General features: G+C 36.5%; 1 protein-coding gene across 2 annotated transcripts; it reads left to right on the top strand.

Annotated features, from left to right (window-relative positions):
* The first annotated feature begins 1,781 nt into the window (after positions 1 to 1,781).
* On the top strand, positions 1,782 to 21,637 carry LOC109099946 (forkhead box protein N2-like). Of its 2 annotated transcripts, XM_042735492.1 has the most exons (6): positions 1,787 to 2,118; positions 15,167 to 15,747; positions 17,526 to 17,650; positions 19,147 to 19,202; positions 19,580 to 19,648; positions 20,968 to 21,637. In XM_042735492.1, exons 1-6 carry the CDS (start codon positions 2,109 to 2,111, stop codon positions 21,330 to 21,332), a joined length of 1,206 nt encoding a protein of 401 aa, XP_042591426.1. In that variant the 5' UTR covers positions 1,787 to 2,108; the 3' UTR covers positions 21,333 to 21,637. The 2 variants fall into 2 exon arrangements, with proteins under 2 accessions (XP_042591427.1, XP_042591426.1); XM_042735493.1 differs by lacking the exon at positions 19,580 to 19,648 and having other exon boundaries at positions 1,782 to 2,118.
* Positions 21,638 to 22,642: the final 1,005 nt, after the last annotated feature.

Raw genomic sequence — 22,642 nt, 5'->3', positions numbered from 1 at the left:
TTTTAAACAATAACGTGATATGAGAGAAATCAGATATAAATAAATTCCTATAGCCATCTGGGATTAAAGCCATAACCCCAGCCATAGACACTAAGAGATACATATCAGACTGGGGTTTTCAGTGGCTTCAACTTCAACTTTCATTTGTTTACCCCCAATCTTGTATGTTTGGTTATGTCCTTATCTGGGATAAACATATGGTAAAAAAGTAACAGCACATTGACATCATTGGACACATCACAGGACAAAAAGCATTCACTAAAATTCTTACTTTTCAAAAACAGTTGTAATTATAATGTGGAAAAATGTGGCACACAATGCTGGGGTGAAAAAGTTACACATTTGCACATGCAAACACATTGGAACAGATTTGGAGAAATTTAGAATAACTTCCTCATCAATGGATTCTTTGTAATGAATGTGTGAGAGTCCAAAAAGCTTATAAGACATCACAATAATTCACAAGTCATCCACATATCTCCAGTCCATCAGTTAATTAATGTCTTCTCAAGCAAAAATCTGTTAATTCTGTTAATAATAATAAACAAATACATCACTGAGGTATTTTTATTCAGTTCAAGAGAATCCATTTGCTAGCAAGTCATGTACTAAATACTCCAAACATTTCTCAAAATCCGTTCCAATAAAGAACCAAACTCATATACATCTTGGATGGCCTGAGGGGGAGAACATTTTCAGCATATTTTTAATTTTTTTGTTTTTTTAACATTTGATAATTACATGGAAAAGTCATGTTTTTCATGTCTGTAATAAAGAGCCCAGTGTATGGTTTCTATAAAAGAAACATTGCTTGACAATGTTAAATAAGAAATAAATTAATCAATACTTAAAATCAGTACTTTAAATTGTCTCGGTCATGTTTTATAGCAAAATGAACACTACGTTTTGCACTAATCTTCACTTGTGAGATTCATGTTATGTCTGTGTGAGATATCTCTTCTCTGCTTTTTTTTCCGCATTGTCCTCTGCTGAAGACCCTCCTCCAGCCCACCTCAATGCCATAAATCAATCATGTGACTGGAAAGCAAAATGCATGGACTGGCTGCATAAACAGCTCCTATAATAAGGCTACAGTTAAAACACTTTTATTGTTTAATTAAATAATGCAGGCCAGTTGACCTGCATTTAAGGCTTACAATTAACCCATTTAGATTAAAGGATATTTACTCTTGGCTGCTGCAAAACAGCTAGACGTGATTTACCAAAACTTTATTTTAGTTGGTATTAAAAACTGTTTGCCTGTCAGAATCAATCATTATGAACAATGCACATTAGGAATAACTATTTAAACATCAAAAACTTATTTTGTTGTTATTGACTGATTATTAGCTACTTATGGCTGCATTTATAATAGAAATTAGGCATGAAAGGGTTAAATCTATCAGCCTGAAAGGGTTAAATATTTAATAGTAAATAAAAAGGGCAATAATGTGGTTGTGCTTCTGACTTTCCAGCGAGTTTAAAATCTCATTGGAGCACAATACTTATGTAAGTTCAAGTTGGTAAGTTTTGAGTACTTCTACTTCACATCGCGAAGTAGCTTGTGATTGGACGACGAGCCTCCAGGACTCCCCCTCTAATGACGCCACAGCATCTGACCTCGTTTCCAGCGCAAGCCGGTTGGTGGTCAAACACTGTCTAAGTTGGTAAAGCCATTAAATATGAAGCAAATTCTCAATGAGAGTATGACGTCAAAATGTCTGAATCTACACCGACCGGTTTAGGCTCTCCACTAAAGCGAAACCGTTTGAATTACCACCGAGTTTTTCCGTCACAAACCTCTCACGAACGAATGAATAACGTGGTGCAACGCGGAGCGCATGCTGAACGCAATTGCTTAGGTTTGCTAAAAAAAAGTGCTACCGCGCTGCGGCAGTTGTCAGGGGGATATCGGAGAGGAGGGGGTGTGATTGGCTGAAGTGGCCCTGTTGCCTTGGCGACGGTAGGGGGGGTACGGAAGCGTTGCCGTGCGGCGTGATCTCCGCGCTGCGTGGATGGAGGAAGCAGCTGCTGATCTTTTGACACAGCGCGAGCGAAAGGCTACTGCATGAAAGCACGGGAGCTTTGTCGTCGGACGCGACAGTAGAATGCACGAATGTAAGTAAACAGCGATTTATAATTCTGTTTATTTGAAGGGAAATCTTATATGTCAGCGCGTTATTAATCAGATGACAAGTATAAAACGTGTCTCGTGAAAAAAAAATCTAGCCAATAACAAGCCTTTGACCTCACTAATTTGTGTTTACGTTTTTTTAAACGAATATTTTTTTTAATTTATATTTCATATTGAAACATACACACGCCTGTTTTATTTCCAGAATAAATTTATGAACATTTTAGACCATGTGATCTTGCTAGCTAACTTAGTTGAGTAAAATGCGTGCGTTTGCCGTCGAGCTGACACGAGACATTAAACCAATTACATGCCAGTCGTATTCTTCCACTTTTCCTGAATGAATAACGTTACTCATAACACAAAATATATCCAAGGACTTTTTCGTCGCTGTTTTATTTCGCTAACTGTGCAGAAGCTTGTCGCGAAGCTTCGCTTTAAAGCCACGCATTAGCTTGACGCTAACTGAAGATCCTCGTTCAGCATTCTTGTGACATTATCTGTGGGAGTTTCAGAACGCACGACATATATGCGGTCATCAAATCTATTTGAAATAACATTACAATTCAAACGTCAATCGTCGCGAAAGTGTCTTTGAAGTCCAAACAGCATTCGAATAGAACGTTAATCGAACGCGCGATAATCGCCTATAACAACAGAGGAATGCTAAAGGTTACAGTTGAAGGTTATATATATATATATATATATATATATATATATATATATATATATATATATATATATATATATATATATATATAATCAGTTAGTGGCGAATAGTGAGAATCTAGGGCAACTATGTAACACGAGATGTGAGGGTGGGGGCTGTTATTTTCTCTTGTTTTGTTTTGCCTATTACTTGTTGTGGTTGTACATAAGCGTTCGTTGAGATCGAAAGCAAACGACTGGTAGTTTTGCTCGTGACTTGTTGATGAAATGGGATGTTCTGACGCGGACGTGCACTCATTATTTCCGGCGGTAGATAACGTCTGAGTGACATTGACACGTGGTCCGAGTGAACGCATAGCTGTGCTTAGGGAAGAGCTGGGGACGAGTACACAACTCTGAGCAGCGTGTCACATGAGCACATTATTTAGTTCTGCTGTCTACTTTTGCACTTTAGACTGTAGACTCATTCAGGTCATGTTGCGTAGGCAGTGAATGGGGGGTCTGTGTTGTTAACAGGGTTGTCATGTAGTTGCTTCTATTTGCAGTATGACCACATAAGTTGCATCCACAGTGGACAGAATTCAGATGCATAGCTCGCTACATCTGAAAGGGCACAATTGCCTAAAAAGACTTCATTAGTACCGAATCCTGCTCTAATGTAGTGAATGGCTATAGTGTCTGTGCAGTGCTGTGTTCTCTGGAGGGCTTTTGTAGGACACAGCAAATGATCCCTTGCTTATTGCTTCTCTCCTGGCATTAAACGGGAAATTAATTAGTCTCATTATGACTCTCACAATGATAGATAAGATCTGGCTCTTGGCTGTATGCAGTTGCTGTCCCACAAAAGCTGAAGAAATGAGAAATGCAGGCAAAACATTTAAACTCGTACATTCTTTCAACCAGGTTTGGGTGTTTTATATAATATATATGTGTGTGTGCATATATAAAGGTCTGAAATATATTTATTTTGTTTTATTTAATAAATGTTTATTTTATTATTTTATTTATAGAGACATTTAAACTTGAATGAACCTCGTAGACAAAACACAAATTGTATTTTATTGAATATTTTATTTATAATCTTTGTTGAACCTTGCAGACAAAATACAGTTTATTGTCATTTTAAATAAAATAAAATGTTATATATATATATGTATTAATTTTATACATGTATTGTGTATTATTTTATTTATTAAGACATCCAAACCTTGTTAAACCTTGCAACTAAAAACTGATTTTAATATTATTTTAAATACAGATTGAGGAACATATATTTCTAATTTTTTTTTCTTTGTTTTATTCATTTTTGACTTTACAAAAGTTTGATGAGTGCATGGCAGTAAAAAGTGTTAAGCAGCAGTCAACAACAGTTATATCAATAGTCATAAACTGGCTTCCAGTCGAAGAAAGAAGAGTAGATTCTTCATTTTCAATGCACGAGGGGTTAAAAAAACAGTCTTGTTAGTAAAACCACAAATTTACGTTTGGCAACTCTTCCTGGTTGAGGGGCATAACATGTAAACGAACATGCAGTTGCTTTCCTCCAAAGACAACTGAGGTAAATGCACACTGTAGTTTTTTTTTTTTTTTTTTTTTTAGTAAAACTCATCAGCTTTTCCAAACTCAATTGAAAAGCAAATGAAACTTATGTCCAAGCTTTAATGTGGCCTGTAACGACAGTGCCTTTGTTCGTTTACCCCTCCTCCTTCCATCCACTCATTATACCTCCAGCTGCACATATTTCTCATCTGCTGTTAGCCTCTTTTTGTTCCTTGATGCCCTCAACGTTAGACCAGGAGGCGCAACTCACATCCCCAGGAGGCTATAATGCTGTGGTTGCCATGGCTACATGGTGACACCGGGGCGTGGTAATCAAATATAGGCGACTGCTCTGGATTTCAGTTGCAAATGTGCGCTTTTTTTTTCCTTCATTTGCCTGGACCGTGTCAGACCTCACGCCCTCCCCAACCCCCAACTCAACCTTGTGTTCTTAGACTTGGTTTGTCACACTCCTTCTCATTTAGTAACCTTCGCCTCCTTTCTAAAAGATTTAAGTCCGCAGAGCAGCCGACGGGCAGTTAGGGCCCCTCTGTCCATTGACAGTGATGCTAATGTCAGGCAGTGCCTTGATGAGGAGAGCTCACCCCCCAGTACCATAGCCTGTGTCATTCTGACCACAATAGCCTCCATTGTGTTGGTCACTCCTGTGTGAATAAACAGGGTGTGTTTAATTGAGACTGTAGGGTGTGACAATGGCACGGGACGAAGTCCAGACAGCACACTGTGAAGATTGTGTGGCCGCTTGTATGTATGAATGCCTGTATGTCACTGCCATGTAAAGCTCTAAGAAACGGAAACCCTGCTGATATCTTATTCATGTGTAGGTGCTTGCTTTTAAAAAGCCTTTATGAACATAACTTGGCAAAAGTTACAGCTATTTACACTGCTTTTTTTTTAACTCTTAGGGTCTATTTATGTTTTTTCACTTTCATTACAAAAGTGATGCAGACTACAAGTTGGACATGCAATGAGATGATTCAGATTTTTTTGGTTAAGAATACAGTTGCTTCTGAATCTGCATTGCAAGTGAATGATGCAACAAATCAGAAAACTCCTCTTTTGATGAACAAGTCTGTCCACACTACAAAAAGATTCAGTTCAGTAATATGCATCTACACTGAGAGCATTTGAAGCAATGCAAAATTACGAATACTTAATATATGCTCCAATTATTGTCAACTAGCATACACTAACAAAAGTTTGGGGTCAGTAAGTGTCTTTCTTTCTTTCTTTCTTTCTTTCTTTCTTTCTTTCTTTCTTTCTTTCTTTCTTTCTTTCTTTCTTTCATTCTTTCTTTCTTTCTTTCTTTCAAGAAATGTATACTTTAATTCATTAAGGATGAAGTAAATTGATAATCCATTTCATATAAATGCTGTTCTTTTGAACTTTCTATTCATCAATGAATCCTGGAAAAATATTAAAAAATACATAAATAAATATAAAAATATTACAATTTTAAGCAGAGCAGCTGCTCTTCAACACTGACAAAAAAAAAAAAAAAAATATTTTTTTTTTTTTTTTTGAGCAACAAATCGGCATAGACTGATTTCTGAATGATCATGTGAAACTGAAGACTGGAGTAATGGCAGCTGAAAATTCCACTTGCCATTACAGGAATTAGTATTTCAAAAATATATTAAAATAGAGAACCGTTATTTTAAATTATAATAACAGTATTGCTATTGTTACTGTATATTTGATCAAGTATATGCAGCTTTGGTGAGCATAAGATACTTTTTTTTCTTTTTCAAAAACATTAAAAAGTTGCATGTTGTGCCTTTTGCTTGTAGTCCAGAATGTGTGTAAAACATTTAATTGGCATAATGTTTATTGACAGATTAATTCAGAAAATTCAAGTCATGTTTCTTGCAATATTCATAAATATATGCAAATATTGTCATTGATTGGTGCATAGTGACCGAGTTTAAACTGTGTTCCATTTAACAACCAAATTTTGCCATAAAAAGGACCAAAATGCTGAGCCTGAATAAAAAAACCAAGACAATTTAACGTCAAATGGATTTGTTTCTAAACTGCTGCATCCGATTAAAGATGAATTAGTGGATTTGCTGACAAATTATTGTGAATGTTTTTGGAATGTTAAGTATACAATTTTTACATAAAGTTGTCAAGAAGTTAACAAATGGGAAGCATTTTTTAAATTTAGGATTGCATTTGTACATTTGCATGTTTAAATGGACTTTAAATGACTACATTGATCAGGAAATTTAAAACGTTTTTCTGAGTTGAGTTTTGAAAGGTTTAATATTTAAAATAGAAGGTGATATGAAACAAACTCAGGCATTGTACATGTGGTGTCTTTACTGCTTTGGATTATGGCTTTCAAGTTTCCAGAACCCTTGCAGCATATGAATGTGTTTAAGAAGCTTTAGCTTTGAAACGTGATTCAGAATTGTGGAGGAAACTAGCCCCGAACTAAGTAACAACAACAGGTTCTTTGTACTGTATGATTTGTTTTAAAGTTTCTTTAAGCTTATTGTGACTGGAAGTAAATCCATTAGCTTGTCAGATGTCTCCTCAACATCAAGTAGAATATCAGAATTTTGGATTATACAGAGAAAAGTAAAAAAGCAGTTAATCTCCAGCAGTTTTCTAATAGGGTTAGGTGACCTTCCTGCTGGGCTTTTAGATTAGCTCTCACAAAGCAACGAAGATGCGCTGGGAGTCCTTAAGTCAGGACTGATACTTGACAGACCAATACCAAACGCTTCAGGAATCAGGAAAGAAAAGCTCTCTGCTTGGTTTTCAGCAGAGAGCTCCAATTTGAATGGCTGTTTAAGCATGCTTAAACACGTAGAAGACCCCTTGATCTCCATCTCCAACTGTTTTATTACAGATGCACATGCTCTTCCCAGTGCTCTGTTCTGCAGACATCAGCCGTTCGATACAGAATAAATCCTCCTTCAAATTTTGATGGAAATTAGTTTGTGAATGGTGGGGATGAAAGAGGAAAAACAGGTCGTTTTTTTATAAAATCCTTTAGATCTATTTTTATTTTTACAAAATTCTGTTTTACATTAATTTTCTGGATTCGATTTTAATGGTTTCACTAAATAATAATAATCAAATTAGCATCTCTAATTAATTTATTTTATTTAAAAAATGTATTATTTTTATTTATTTATTTTTTTCCTCAGAAGTACAGTGTTGTGTATTTACATTTTTCTGCTGCATATATTATGACAAATAATTTCTCTGGTAAATATTCCTTTAAAAATAATGTTTTAATAATAATTTTATTAGTAGACATAGTACTGTCATTAAGTATTAAGCATTTCTGACACGGTTTCTTTGTTAAACCGAACCTTTATTTTGATGGGTTGCTGTGAAGACCTTTAATTTTTTCTGTTTATATGATATGACTATAGTTTTTCTCAAAAGAAATGGTAAAATGCTCATGAAGTGACTCTCAGAGATCTGGAGTTCTGGAGATGTTCATGTAGTCATATAATGAGGCAACAGTGGCTAAAACAAAAACACTGCGAGCATCACATGTGCATCAGTATGTGTAGTAAATGAAACCGCGTGTCTGCACCATTAATTCACACAGAGACACACATAACATGCGGTATTCATGTTTAAATTATATTTTTGCCACTTAATATTCACATCCACTATTCCATATCATGTTATGATTTAAAGGGGTCATATGATGTAGAACATTATTTTGTGTATTTGGTGTAATGCAATGTGTTTATGTGGTTTAAGGTAAAAAAAAAAAAAATCCTCTATGCCCCGCCTTTCTGAAACGCGTTGATTTTTACAAAGCTCATCGGTCTGAAAAGCGAGGTGTAGGCTGATTGGCCAGCTATCCAGTGCGTTGTGATTGGCCGAATACTTCAAGCGTGTGACGGAAATGTTACGGCCCTTACCATACTGTGATGCCGTGTCCCAGCGCGACAAGACAACTACAATAAAACCCATTACAAACAAGGCATTTGTTGCATCCACTGGGGACATAATTACTGATTAAAATGACTTATACTGTCTTTTTACGTGTTGTGTTATGTATCGCACAGCATAAACATAAATCCATGTCTGCATTTGTGATCGGAGAAACAACAAGCGCTACTCTACACTGCTCAAAGCTTGCGTTTGAATCATCAGTGGCATTTCTTTAAATATGAAAATGTACTTACAGGCTGTGAGTCAGAATCTAGGCTGTCCTTGCAAAGTTGGAATTGCCCCACTTTATAGAAACACAGACGGCATCGGCATTGTAGGCTACTCTCCCAGGAAACAGTCCTCCATAAAATACGGTGCACACACTCAAATATTTGGGTTGAACTGTTCTGGAACACTGTTGTAAATACAACTTAACCACTGATTTCTAGTTGTGTCCTCTTTTGGAAGGCCAACCAAAGTAGTTTTGCTATCACAATGAAACAGCAACATTACTACAGCGAGAATAAAAGTTATGCCTTCTTTCTTTGTGAAAACATTTGTGCGGTGTTATGCAAATCATCCCACAGACGTAGTGACGTAGACATGTGAGGGTTTTAGGAGGGCGTGGACAAGTCTTACATTTTTTAAAGAATATCTCTTTGGGTTTGAGACTTTAGTCTTTGCAACTTTAGGGATCTTATCTATGCACAAACAGCTTGTAACAGTCCAAAGAGAAACTTGAAAACACATCATATGACAAGTGATGCATCGATCCGATACTGGCATTTTCTGCTGGATCGAGTATCGGTCAGATAAGACTGATCCAAATCTGATATTCTGCTTGCAGCCTACTATTCTGTGTTATTGTTAAGCCTCATGAAATCACAAAACATTATAAAGCACCATAAAGTCAAAGTCCAAGTGTTCTGAAGCCATTCCATAGTTTAATGTGAGGTTCAGATGAATATTTAAGTCGTTAAATTCAAGTTCACGTAAACTCTTCTCTCCGCTGCAGCTGTCTGTCATCCTCCATTCAGCATTCAGACTGCAGGTAACATTCGGTTCCGACAGTCAAAACAATGAAACTCTCTCCAAGTCCGCACAGTAACTGAAATTTAAAACTGTTAAAAGAAAAGGCTCAATAAACTATCGCACAGATATAATACACTAACACTACACATCAGAATCTCTTTCCTTTGTGCTTTGAACTTCTCTATGTGGAGCTGCACGCTGTGACTCCATGATGCGCATAAGCGCTTTGTGCCGCTCTGTATTGGAGCTTTTCGTTATAATACATTTGCGCAATGAAAGATTATTTATAGCGTTTCTTGTTCAGTCCTATGATAGGACAGAAAAAGAAAGGTTATAAATAATCTAATGTATAGCAGAGTAATGGAGGCAGCAACATATGATAGATAGGACTCCTATGACTCCTCTATCTATCATATGCTGCTGCCTTCATTACTGTGCTATACATTTAAAAAAATGTCTTTTAAATTTATAGTTTATTTAATTATAAATAAATACACTTACATGTTTTCATTAATGTATTTTACAACAATACAAAGAGCAATGTGTATTCACGTTACACACTTATTCAATAATTCCTTACACCTACACTTATTCACGTTTATTTGTTCCCCACTAAATATTGTTATTTCATTAAATGTTTAGATTTTATAAAATTGTGATTTTTCTAGACTAACTTCTTCTGCTAAATTATCCACTAACCTAGTTCATAATAGTATTTATTTTCATACATTATGATATATTTTTTCATGTTATTTTTAATTAAAATTAAGTTGTCAATATTTAGTAGATTGTTTAACACACAAAAGATTGACGATCAGGTCAACACACAGAAGTTTAGAAATTCAGGAAAAAAAAAAACTGCGCTCGTATTGGATCGGAATCAGCCGATACTCAGAATTTTCTGGATCGGATCAGATCTGAAAAAAATGGTATCGTTGCATCCTTACATATGACCCCTTTAAGTGTATTGACCTACTTTTAATGTATCCTTTCAAATTTGGCATATTCCATGATATTCTGCGTTAAACAGTAAATTCCGTTTTTATGACAGGATTCGGCAATTCCGTTGGCGTTTTCTGCATGGCGAATATCATAGGGCCCTAGGTGCAAAGGTGCCCGTACTTTTTCCTATGAAGGGCTAAAAACATGATTGAGGGATGTGGGCTGAAAGTAAATGTTGCATTATAGCCAAATATATCATACTAAAAATAAAAAATTAGTTTCATGTATATTCTCTGCATTTCAATGGCTCTGGTCCACTTTTGGGCTGCGGGCCCAGTTTGGGCTTCTCTGCTTTAGTGGATAATAGGATAATAGCTCATAGCACATATTTTGTTGGCATGAAATGAAAATCATCCTTATTTTTCAAAATGTATTTCATCATATTATTAACAATTCATTTGTGCTTGCGCTTCATTTTTTATTTTTTATCTCGTAAATTACCTCATTTCAATCTGAAACAGCAGACTTCTCTCTGGTGATGTATGCTGGACTACTCCATCACAGTGTGGAAGAAAAGATCTGCCTTTACTTTGATTTCATTGCAACTTTAACGTCAAGTCTACATAAACTATTCTGGATAATTGTCAGTGACAATAAATAAATGCCAAAGGTTTCCCAGAGGGCCTGGGAATTAAAAGGGTAATTAGTTGTATTTCAAAGCTGCCCCTCCCATTGACAAAAGTTTACTCATAGTCTGTTTGTTTGGGTGTATTTCTGTTTGAAGTAGTTTAGACTGGTAGAGTGTCAGCATTAGCCTTGTCTGTCTGTGTGGATGGAGGGCAAGGTGATGGGCTGATGAGCCTGTTGGAGGAGAGTTAGATTTGTCTTGCTAATGAGAGCTGCCATGAGTGCAGGGATCAGGTCTCCGCCTGGAGCAGGATGGGAAGCAGACAGCACTAAATGTCCTATGAAGGACATACTGCTGTCGTACCTGCCCTTGAGTGCCCATGAAGAAAGACATCCAAAGAGGATGCTATTGGAAAACAAAACGGCATGTGTATGCACTACAGGAGCATAATAATGTGGACAAGGGTGACAGATGGTTTGATTCCAGGGCTGCATGAAATTGGAGAAAACGTGCATTGCGATTTAAAAAAAAAAAAAACAAACAATTAAAAAAAAAAAATCTATGAATTTTAATATATATATATATATATATATATTAAACAAAATACCAAACACAATTAACAAATACCCCTCCTCAATTCCTGGAAAATGGAATTTATATATATATATATATATTAAAAAAAATATTATATAAAAATAAATATATATTAAACAAAAGAGGAAATATATTTAAGTAATACTGTTTAACTGTACAATAAAAAAAATTGAGTATTTGGAAAAATTTAAATACAACTGTAAAATTACAATACTAATATTTCTTAACTTGATTTTCTGTCCTTAAATTTAAACCATTGAGCTTTTATTTTTGTGGATTACCAGCCGGTTTCAGAGTGAAGCATGGTACTGATTTTCTGCACACTGAAACACCATATCTCTGAAATCACAGTGAATATTTATTTCAGCATTATATATAATGTGTGTGTAGAGTAGAGACCTGCACTCCCGCGGGATCGTAAGCAAAAGAGTGCGGCACAGGACAACACTTGATGGGCGAGTGTGGATGAGGGCGGGTAGAGACTCGTGTGTGCGGGATGCGGGAGAATAAGGGTGTCTTATTAATAAGGGGGTCTTAGCCCCACTGTAAATGCTCTCATTGGTTGAGACACGTGATGACACCCATCCCAAGCCATTACTGATCAACATCCCAACCCCTCTTGTGAATAGTTATAATAAAACGAGGCTATCATGTGGCTACTTTTCATGGTGCTTTTTTTTCCTTTTTGCAATTGGATGATCTTTGGTTTCCAATCTGTTTTCATTGTATGGAAAAGAGCAGCGTATTCTTCAAAGCATCTCCTTTTGCTTTCCTCAGATTGAAGAAAGCCATGCAGGTTTGGAATGACACAGACATTAGTAAATGATGACATAATTGTCATTTTGGAGTGAATTATCCCTTTAACTTTGTGGAAAAGCTATTTTTTGTTGACACCTGTTATTACAGTACTTATGTGCAGAGGAAGATGTTTATTTGTGTCTGGGGTGTTTTGAACGGTCTGAAAGAGGAAGTGGAACCCCCTCCCTGTGCCCTCCACTCTATTATCCAGAGTGGGAGAGAGAATGATTCAGAGCAGCACTTTATGTGATTATTTATTTATCGATGGGCTGTATGGTTTCCATGGCAGTGGGTATAATAGTGGGCAGAGAAACATTCACTCTCCAAGGCACTCAGTCCTCTTTTACTTGAGCTGATGATTTATTTATAAATATTCTGTGTGCTTTTCATGGCTGTCCATTAAAGCCAGTCGCTTAGTCTGTGGCTGGTAGATTTCTAATTGATCTCTGTGAGTTTCTTCAAGCTGTATGGGGCCACCATCACTTATCCTCTCCGTCCTTGTCTGTCTTATTACATCGAGCTGATAACAGACTTGCACGTCTTCAATGGATGTCTAAGAATCCTGGAGTGCACACTTTAGTTGTTCTTGTGTGGTATCATCTTGAAGATGAGGCTCATGGTATTCTTAGACACTTCAGTAGACACCTAAGAGGCCCTTAACTCTGTCCTAAAGGGCCTCTTAATTCCCTCAAGAGAAATGGTGCAGGCAAAGAGATTGCAGTGTTTTAGCGGTAAAAGAAATGGAAAAAATGAAGTCATCTAGTATTATGAATATAACAAATTTGAACCAAAATTTATGATTTCATTGCCTCATTGGCTTCTCTTATGTTCAGTAGTCATACTCTAGAATCCTCTGGCACGCAATTTCCTTTAAATAAGGGTTAAACAGTTCATAGTTCGTCAATACAAAACAGGTGATTCTTCATTCGCATCTCTTAGTGTTTGAACAGACACAAATACACATTAATTATGTCAAAATACCACTCTCGACAGTCATTCTCGTAAACGCATTCTGTTATGTGAACAAAAACACCTGATGTAGAAATCGGATGTATATCATTATATTAGATCGGTGCATTAGGTCTTAAAGGGACAGTGGCCTATAAATACCAGCTGCTGTCTGTCATTAATGTTAATCAAACAACAAAACACAGCTATAACTAAGATTATTCTATATGTAATTTATACAGTGAACACTATGCAGTGTTATTTTACACTTAATCATTAGATTTCTGCACCTGGATAGTACTGTTAGACCTTATTTTATTTGTAATGCATTTATCTATTTGTGTAATTTGTGTATTTATTTATTTTTTTCTCGTCATATTTAAAGTTTCTTAGTTAGGCTTGTAGTTTTTACTGTGGTATTGAAGAAATATTTAAAGTGTGCTATGTAATAGTGATACATGGAAGGCTTTAGGGATGCGAAATTATTCGGCCGAAAATAGCAAAAAAAGATTGTTTGTTGTTTGCCCGAATAAGTGAAAAAACCTTATAAATTGTACCGAACAATGATGTGATGCCATCAAATAGAGGCGCGCACTAATGCAGCAAACATGTCATCAGTGAGAAAGCTATGGAAGTAAAATAATGACAGATGTCTTTGAAACAAAAAAGCACATTGAATTGCACTAGCTGAAAAAAACAGTGCATTGCATTAACAGTGCTTGCATTTTAATGCTTTGTATTTTCAGGTCTTGCATTTTTAGGGGCTGAAATCTGTTTAAAAATATGATGAATCATTTGACAGCCAGTTTTCGGACCATTTTATTTCACTTTACAAATTTGCTTCCACAAATTCAGTGGTTCAAATTCGCCAGAAAATTCGGCATTGCATATCCGGGACTGCAAGAATAGCAGTAGAGCGCCGATGCACAGCTGCTGTCAGTCCCTCACCAGCAGGTGGCGCAAGCGGCTGTTGATGAAGACAAAAGCAACCAGTAGCAAAAGTCAGTCATTCATTCATTCATAAAAACTGATTTGAAGGAATGGAGCAAGTGGTAAGTAGAAGTTATGATAATCAGGGCCAGTATGGAGTGCAGAATAGCTGATGGTGTTTACGTGTGTGCTTACTTCAATTAACTTTGTGTGGCTTGTGTGAAGCTGGAGTTCCCCTCATACATCACACTCTAGGATTCCTCAACAACGCGCAGGGCACCTCAGTTAACTAATACAGTGATATAAAAGACCAAACTCAGTATACACCTTACTGATGATGAAAACTATATCTTTATTTTGTTTTTGTGATTTGTTGAACGCAAAATATGTGTTGGCAGCCCAGAATATTTGTCTGAAACAGCAAAAAAAAAAAAAAAAGTTGCCAGCTGAAATCAAGGACAGAAGTCATTGACTAAAACAGTTTTACTATGTCAGCATATTTTGTGCACATAGTGTTAATAAGTTACAATAGGTAAACATGTCATCATTGGGGACATGACCAAAAATTATCCAGTGTCAGTCCTCAAGTAGACACCAAATCAGTTAAATTCATGATTTACACTTTAAAAAAAAAAAAAAAAAATATTCAAGCTTTTTGAGCCAATTTGCATTTTTATTAACTTTTTATTAACAAAAATGTTAGTGTACTTTGTTGCCATTAATTTTCACCTAGAATTTATTTAATATTTATTTTAAATATAGTACCAATATGTAGCTGAATTTTTAAGAGGCATTTCTGAACTTTACTATGACTGGTTTAATTTATCTCCTGACAACATGACATTCTGAACAGCATTATAAGAACAATTACCCAAATTGAATTTACGAAACATTATTTTCAATTTCAGTCTTAACTTCAGTTTCTGCATTTCTGTAAATAAATACACCCACATTTATTTGTGTTTGACAGTTGTAGTAACCAGTGCCCACTTTCTGTTTCTCTTCAATACCCTTCCCTTTCATAGACCCTCCTGGTTTGATGGGTCCGATAATCGGGATGTCTCCAGATAAGAAAGCCGAATCTCCCGGAGCGCAGGGCGTGTGTGGAGCTGGGACTCTACCTGAAGCAGAGAGTGCTTCCAGTCCCATGGCTACCAGTCTGGACCAGATTGGTCGGGCTGGAGCGTTGAGTGTGGTGGCGGGTGAGTCTGAAGATGATGAACTAACCAACCTGAACTGGCTTCATGAGAACTTGCTGCAGAACTTCACGCTCGGAGGCGAAGCACAACCCATCAACAGCCCGCTGTTTGACATCGAGGGAGGCGGTGGGTCGCCACACAGCAACACCACCTCGTCCACCTCCTCTGTCTCTGCAGGAAGCGAGAGGGATCCTTACAAGTCAAAACCTCCTTTCTCTTTCTCCTTACTGATATACATGGCTATCGAACAGTCGCCCAGCAAGTCTCTCCCAGTGAAGGACATCTACGGCTGGATCCTCAAACATTTTCCATATTTCTCCAGCGCCCCTACTGGCTGGAAGAACTCAGTGCGCCACAACCTGTCCCTCAACAAGTGCTTCCGCAAAGTAGAGCGAAGCATAGGAAAGGTAGGAATGCAAGAAAAATGGACATATTCATGTGGTGTTTGTAAGTGATAATGTACATTCAGCCGGTCATACAATAAATGCAGGCATAACCATAATTGTAATACAGAACCATAATGGTTATCAGTATTACAATATTATTATTATTTTTTTCTTTATTGGATATTTAATTGTGGACCAGTATTCTTATTAACTAAATGTTAAACTATAAAAAAATGTTTCATTAATTGAAATTAAGTTAAAAATTAAATTAATATTAGAATAAAATAAATATTAGAAGAAAAACTTCAACTTAAAAGTTAGAAATTTTCTCTTGGCAAATAACTGAAAATAAGTTTAAATACATGTAATAAAATTGCTAAACTAAAACTGAATTATAGCTAAATAAAAATATATTAAAAGAAGCTAATAAAAACAACAAAAGCATATAACAAAATTACTCAAACTAAAATGAAACTATAGAAAATGTACAAATAAAAGCAAATTTAGTATATAAATAATACTAAAATAACACTGTTGTGGACATTCATTCCAGCCTATTTTTAGTGTTTTTATATATATATATATATATATATTATATATATATATATATATATATATATATATATATATATATATTGGTGCTTTTGCTTTTCGTTAAATGTAATCTTTACCAAAATGTATGTTAATATTTTGTATTGTACTTATGTACTTATTTTTCATATATTAGCTAAAATAGTATATGACTTTAATTTTAGAAATATATTGGTTGTCGCCTATAAGCGATAAATGGCATAAGATAATGTTCGGCTTACCAGTATCAGCCAGAATTTGAACATTGCTGCATCCCTAAAATTAAGGGGTTTATTTTGCAGTAATGACTGTACATTATCTCAAAAATAATGAAATATATATATAAATAGACTTGAAATAATTTTTATTATGTGTGACCACATAGTGCTACAAGAGACGTGAAACTAGCACACTGAGACCGGTTGCCAGGGACAACGCTGAAATGCAGTTGAGTTGCCATTACAGAAAAAACCCATTTGACCTCACAAAGCTGCGACTGACCAATCAGAATCAAGTATTCCAGAGAGCCTTGTAATAAATTAGAATAGCATCTTCTTCTGAGGAGCGGTTCACACATCATCACTGCAGAGCACTCGCTCAGATGTTTAACTAACTGGGTCAGTGTATAAAGTAGTGCACGGCTGACTGCAGTGTGCTAACAGGGTTGTCAAAAGGGATATTGGTTTAGGGCGTTTTGAAAACCGATGTGTTCAAAGCAGGGCACGCAGCCAGTTAAATGAAGCGAGGCAGATGTTTTCATTTCTTCTACATGAACTGTAGATGGCGAAATGATTTATGGAATGGTGAGGATGGTATGTTTCATTAACGTGTGACATTGCGTGTGAATCTGTGGGTTTCATATGTCTCAGCCTGGTGTCTGTTGCCATGGCAATGTTTCCTCTTTCCTGTTTATGAACACGGCTAGTGAAGTGAGTCAAGGTCATATTCCCCCTGCAGGACCACACCTCAGACAAAGGGTGATGAGTCCTTTATTCACACACACATATCCCCATGCAAACACAATAGGAGCCACTGTTCCACATGGTTCCCATGTGGTCATTATAGTTTCACCATGGCTTAAAATGATTTTGCAGCTAATGTATGATGTGCTTATGAATGTACAGTGCACCTGCAGAGAGACAGATGGTCCTGTTGTCATTTAACCTGAGCATGTTGATATCATGCTTGCTTCTTTCAGTTCTGACTCCGCCCCTCTCTGTTTCTTCTAGACCAATGGGAAAGGCTCTCTGTGGTGCGTTCACCCCGAGTTCCGGCCCATGCTGATGCAAGCCCTGAAGAAACAGCACTTCCCGAATGCACATGCCTTCTGCACTCCTCCTGCCTCCCCTCCTAGGTATCAACACTGGCCTGATTATATGACAAATGCATAATTCAGACATTTATCAAGGCTTCAGTCAGTAGAAAGAATGCTTGTATGCTGCTTACTAGGATTTCAGAGATTTACTCTGTGAACTGTTATTGGAAAACACTTCCAGTGCAGACAGCTGTGTTAAATATAGTGGGAGTGATTTAGTTATGTGTCATGATGCTTCACTGATGTCTGGTGCAGGCCATCATGTCTAATGTAGGTTGTTTACCAAAAATGTTGCAGCTTTGGTGCATTAATATAAAATTTATATTCAGTTGTCGTCACAGGTGTGTGAGTGTTGCTTGTTCTAAATGTTTTTTGTCTGGTTATATTTATAATGTAGTGGTGTGCATCTTAAAGTTGCCAGCAAATAAATTCAATCCATTGATTTTAATTCAAGCTTTTTTTCTGATTCAGAACAATTTGATACACAATTTAATTTAATTAATGCATTTAAAATAACACAACTAAAATATTAAAAATGTTAAAAATTACTTCAGACAGTTTTTTAACTATGTTAATGTTTTATGTTACTTTCTTTGTTGCTATTAATTTGTTTATCTAAAAAATATTTAATATTTATCCTTACTATGTTACACAGTTTTTTAAATATGAATTATTGGGCAATACAATAGAAGTGATTCATGACATACAATTGAATCGTCAGTATTTTTACCATTTTTACAAAAAATTAAATAACATTTATACACCCATTGTAATATTTGACAGTTTTGAGTCTTAATAAAATAAAATAAAATTAATAAAAAAAATATATTTCTCTGGATCACCCAAGAATAGGTATTACCTCATGGTAATATATATAAAAAAATGTGTGTATGTATATACACTGTTATTCAAAAGTTTGGGATCAGTATTTTTATTTTTTTTATATACTTAAGTATTTAAAGAAATTAATAATTTATATTAGGTACTGTATACATACATACATTTATTTATTTATTTATAAGCGGCACAACTGTTTCCAACATGGTTAATAAATATTGGCATATTGGTAATAAAGCAGAATGATTTCTGAAGGATCATATGACACTGAAGACTGGAGTAATGGCTGAAAATTTAGCTTTGCATCACAGGAATAAATTAAGTATAATAAAATAGAAAATTGTTGTTTTAACTTGTAATAATATTTCACAATATAACTGTTTTGTTCTATATTTTTGATCAAATAAATGCAGCCTTTATGAGCAAAAGATATTAAAAAAAAACAACTTAAAAATCTTGCTGAACCCAAACTTTTGAACGACTGTGTGTGTGTGTGTGTGTGTGTGTGTGTGTGTGCGCACTGTATAATAGTACTTTAGTCAAAACCACAGTTGTCTGTCTCATACATTATGACACAGATTTCACCTGTGGTTGCCTCTGAAGATTATGATATAACAGATTGTGATGTAAGACTTCAGTCTAGAAATTATCTAACTGGTGTGCTTAACATCATCTCACACTTTCTCTCTGTTCTGTAGTGCCTCGTCTCCTCCTCATCACCTTTTCACATCAGAGCAGTGCTGTGCCCTAAAAGGTTAGTAGAATTCATTAGGTCTGTTCAGAAAATCCATAACCTGGTCACATCTTTTACATACCATTATCAGATGCATCATCACACATTGAAGCCTATCACTCATGTCAGCTCTTTTTGTTCCACTCACCACTCACTTCTACACCATGCACATAGATGCCATCTCTTTCCTGTATTTGGTAACCTTGGCAACCAAGGCACTTGTACTTCGAAATTAGAGAGCGACTGTTTTGCTCTTGGGTGGAAGTGACTCATTCACTTAAACACACACACACACACACACACACACACACACACACACACACACACACACACACACACACACACACACATCACATAGTCAATACTTGTGTGCATCAAACATTTCTTTCTCTTCACAGAATGTGATTTTGATGCTGCCATTGCCATGATGCTGTTAAAGTCTGCCTCTGAGCAGAACATTGACTCATGTAAGAGAACACCATCACATACACCAACACCTCATTTTTGCCCTTTTATTTTGTTTGTTTCTTCTTTTATTCATGTTCTACATCAGGTTTATTTTAGTGATGACATGCATCTAGGTATTTGTTTACATAATCACAGCAATCATGCGCATGTGTAATTGGCTTTAATCAGGGATCATCCAATCCAAAATGTGTATTAGAAAAGCTCATTTATAATGTCATAAAATGTGTGTTTCAAATGAAGGCTGTTCTTTTAAAGGGTTAGTTCACCCGAAAATGAAAATTCTGTCATGTCGTTCCAAACCCAGAAGACCTTCGTTCATCTTCAGAACACAAATTAAGATATTTTTGATGAATTCGGAGATGTCTCTGACCCTCCCATAGACAGCAACGCAACTGTAATGTTCCCAGGTCCAGAAACGTAGCAAGTACATTGGTAAAATAGCCCATGTGACATCAGTGGTTCAGTCGCAATTTTTCGAAGCTACGAGAATACTTTTTGTGTGCAAAGAAAACAATAAAAACATTATTTATTCAACCATTGTTTTCCATCCATTTTGGAGAGTACCTCAGAACTTAATCAGCGTTGTTTACATTTGGGATAAAGCATGTGGATGCTGAACATAAATAACACTTATTACATTCTGGGGTACTCTCCAAAATGGCAGAAGATGGTAACTCCGGGACAAGAATTGTTGAATAAATTGTTATTATTTTTTTTAATTGTTATTATTGCACACATATAGTATTCTCGTAGCTTTGTACGACTGAACCAGTGATGTCACATGGGCTATTTTATGTCCTTATGTTTTTGGACCTGGGAACATTACAGTTGCATTGCTGTCTATGGGAGGGTCAGAGAGCTCTCTGATTCCATCAAAAATATCTTAATTTGTGTTCCGAAGATGAACAAAGGACTTCCGGGTTTGGAACGACATGAGGGTGAGTAATTAATGACATCATTTTCATTTTTGGGTGAACCAACCCTTTAAGACTTTCTGTTCTACTATTGTTGTTGTTTTTTGTAGTTGTTTTTTTAGCATTTATAGTAATAAATCAGCTATGTTCAAATTCAAATCTACGTATTAGAGTTGATTTAATGTAGAAAAAGACTGGAGTAATGGCTGCTGAAAAATCAGCTTTTCAATCACAGTAATAAATTACATTTTAAAATATATTCAAATAGAAAAACAGTCATTTTAAATTTATTTTTTTATTTTTTTTATTTTAAAAATAACTGTAGCCTTGATGAGCATAAGAGACATCAAAAACATCATGTACGATTTTGGTCATCTATTATCCATCTGCTTATGATTTCTCAGACCCAGATGATCAAGAAGGACCCATAGATCTCTCCCGAAGGGACTTGGTGGTTGTGAGTCGGGATCCAAAGCAGGATCACAACTACAGCAGCACCCCTGTCCCGCCCTGCCCTCGGCAGATGCCTCCTTCACAGCCGGACAACTTCAGTCTGGCTCTACACCACGATCAGGAAAGAGGAGGCTGTACCCGATGGCCACGCAGCCCGCTACAGGGTCCGCTTTTAGGAAAGAGGAGCAGAAGAGATTCTCGTCCAGATGTGGATGAGGAGCTCAAGGAGGCGGCCGGCTCACTCCTACACCTGGCCGGTATTCGCACCAGTTTAGTCGCCTCAAGACGCAAGAGCAGGAAACTCAGTAGGAAATGAACCCGATTCTGTAACTCCATCCTGTGGCCTGCCCAACCGCTCTCTTCTGGTTTGGTGTATCTTCCTTCTTGTTTGTAATTATTGGGGTGTTTTCTTTCCTTACGTCTTTTTAACTGGGATGACGTCTCGGTCCACTCATCAAATATGGCAATACAAACACAGGAGAGAAAAGCCATACTGACATTTTATGTACAGAAAAAGAAACCAATTTGAATGAACAGCCCACATCATTTGAGCTTAATGGTATGAGAGTTTGAAGATGTTAATTGTTTAAAAAAAAAAAAAAAAAAAAAAAAAAAACCTTACAAACAAGATTTGCATGCTTCCACCTCTAAATCAACACAAACTTATTTATACGGAAAATGAATGCATGGATTTTACAAGCTCCCAAGATCTCTCGCACTTCTTAACTATAGAGGGAAAAAGCTTAAAAAAAAGAAAAAAGAGAAATATGAAAGTGCCATTGATTTTGGATCATAATATAAACATGATACAAAAGAAGAAATGCAATAATTAGTTGACCTAAATATCTTAGTTATTTTATTTTTGTACTTCTGGTTTATATCTCGTGTGGTGGTGACGGCATGCCCCTGGGAGCCTTCTGCTGCCGCAGTTATGATGTCAAAACCATGTGACTCCTCCCGTGCATCCTGATTGGATCAGGTTTGCTTCCCCATCCTGACCACTATGACTGGAGAACACCTTGAAGGAAACAGCTTTTTGTTGCATGCACATCAGCCTCAGTGTTTCTCAGAAGCTAGCAATCAGGTATTGTGCTATTCCACATGCAGTGACTTGATTAAATCATTGCCCGTGTGCATATTGCTTGCTTTCAGAGCATACTTAATAGCAGCCAATCAAAACAAGAACCTCTTTACCTCTACTATAAGATTTGAACCACTCTTTCCCTTTCCTGCTCCTTGACTTTATGTTGGCGTGAGTGTCACTTCTACCCAAATCAGGCCTGTCATCTGTTTCTTGGTTTCAAAACTGTGTGACAAAGCCTCCAGCAGGGGGAGCTCTGTGAAACTCCACTTCTTTCCATTGCTGCTTTTGAGCTGGCGCTGTGCTGCTCCAGACCTCCAGAGAGTTCAGAAGAAACCAGAGACAATGTGAACTGCACAATAAATGCGCCTGCAAGCAGAGACAAAGACATTCTCCCATCACCGCTGCTCACGGACACTGCTGACCATGGGAGAAAGGATCACAGGAAGTGAAATGGGAGAGTGGACAGTATATTGCTTGCCGGTGATGGGAGAGCCAACTGGATGTGAACTGAGAACTGTGCCACTAAGAACTCTCTGGACTCC

Source organism: Cyprinus carpio, chromosome B12 (genome assembly GCF_018340385.1).
Source record: "Cyprinus carpio isolate SPL01 chromosome B12, ASM1834038v1, whole genome shotgun sequence".
NCBI classification, from domain to species: domain Eukaryota; kingdom Metazoa; phylum Chordata; class Actinopteri; order Cypriniformes; family Cyprinidae; genus Cyprinus; species Cyprinus carpio.
This window is presented reverse-complemented; position numbering and strand designations above follow the sequence as displayed.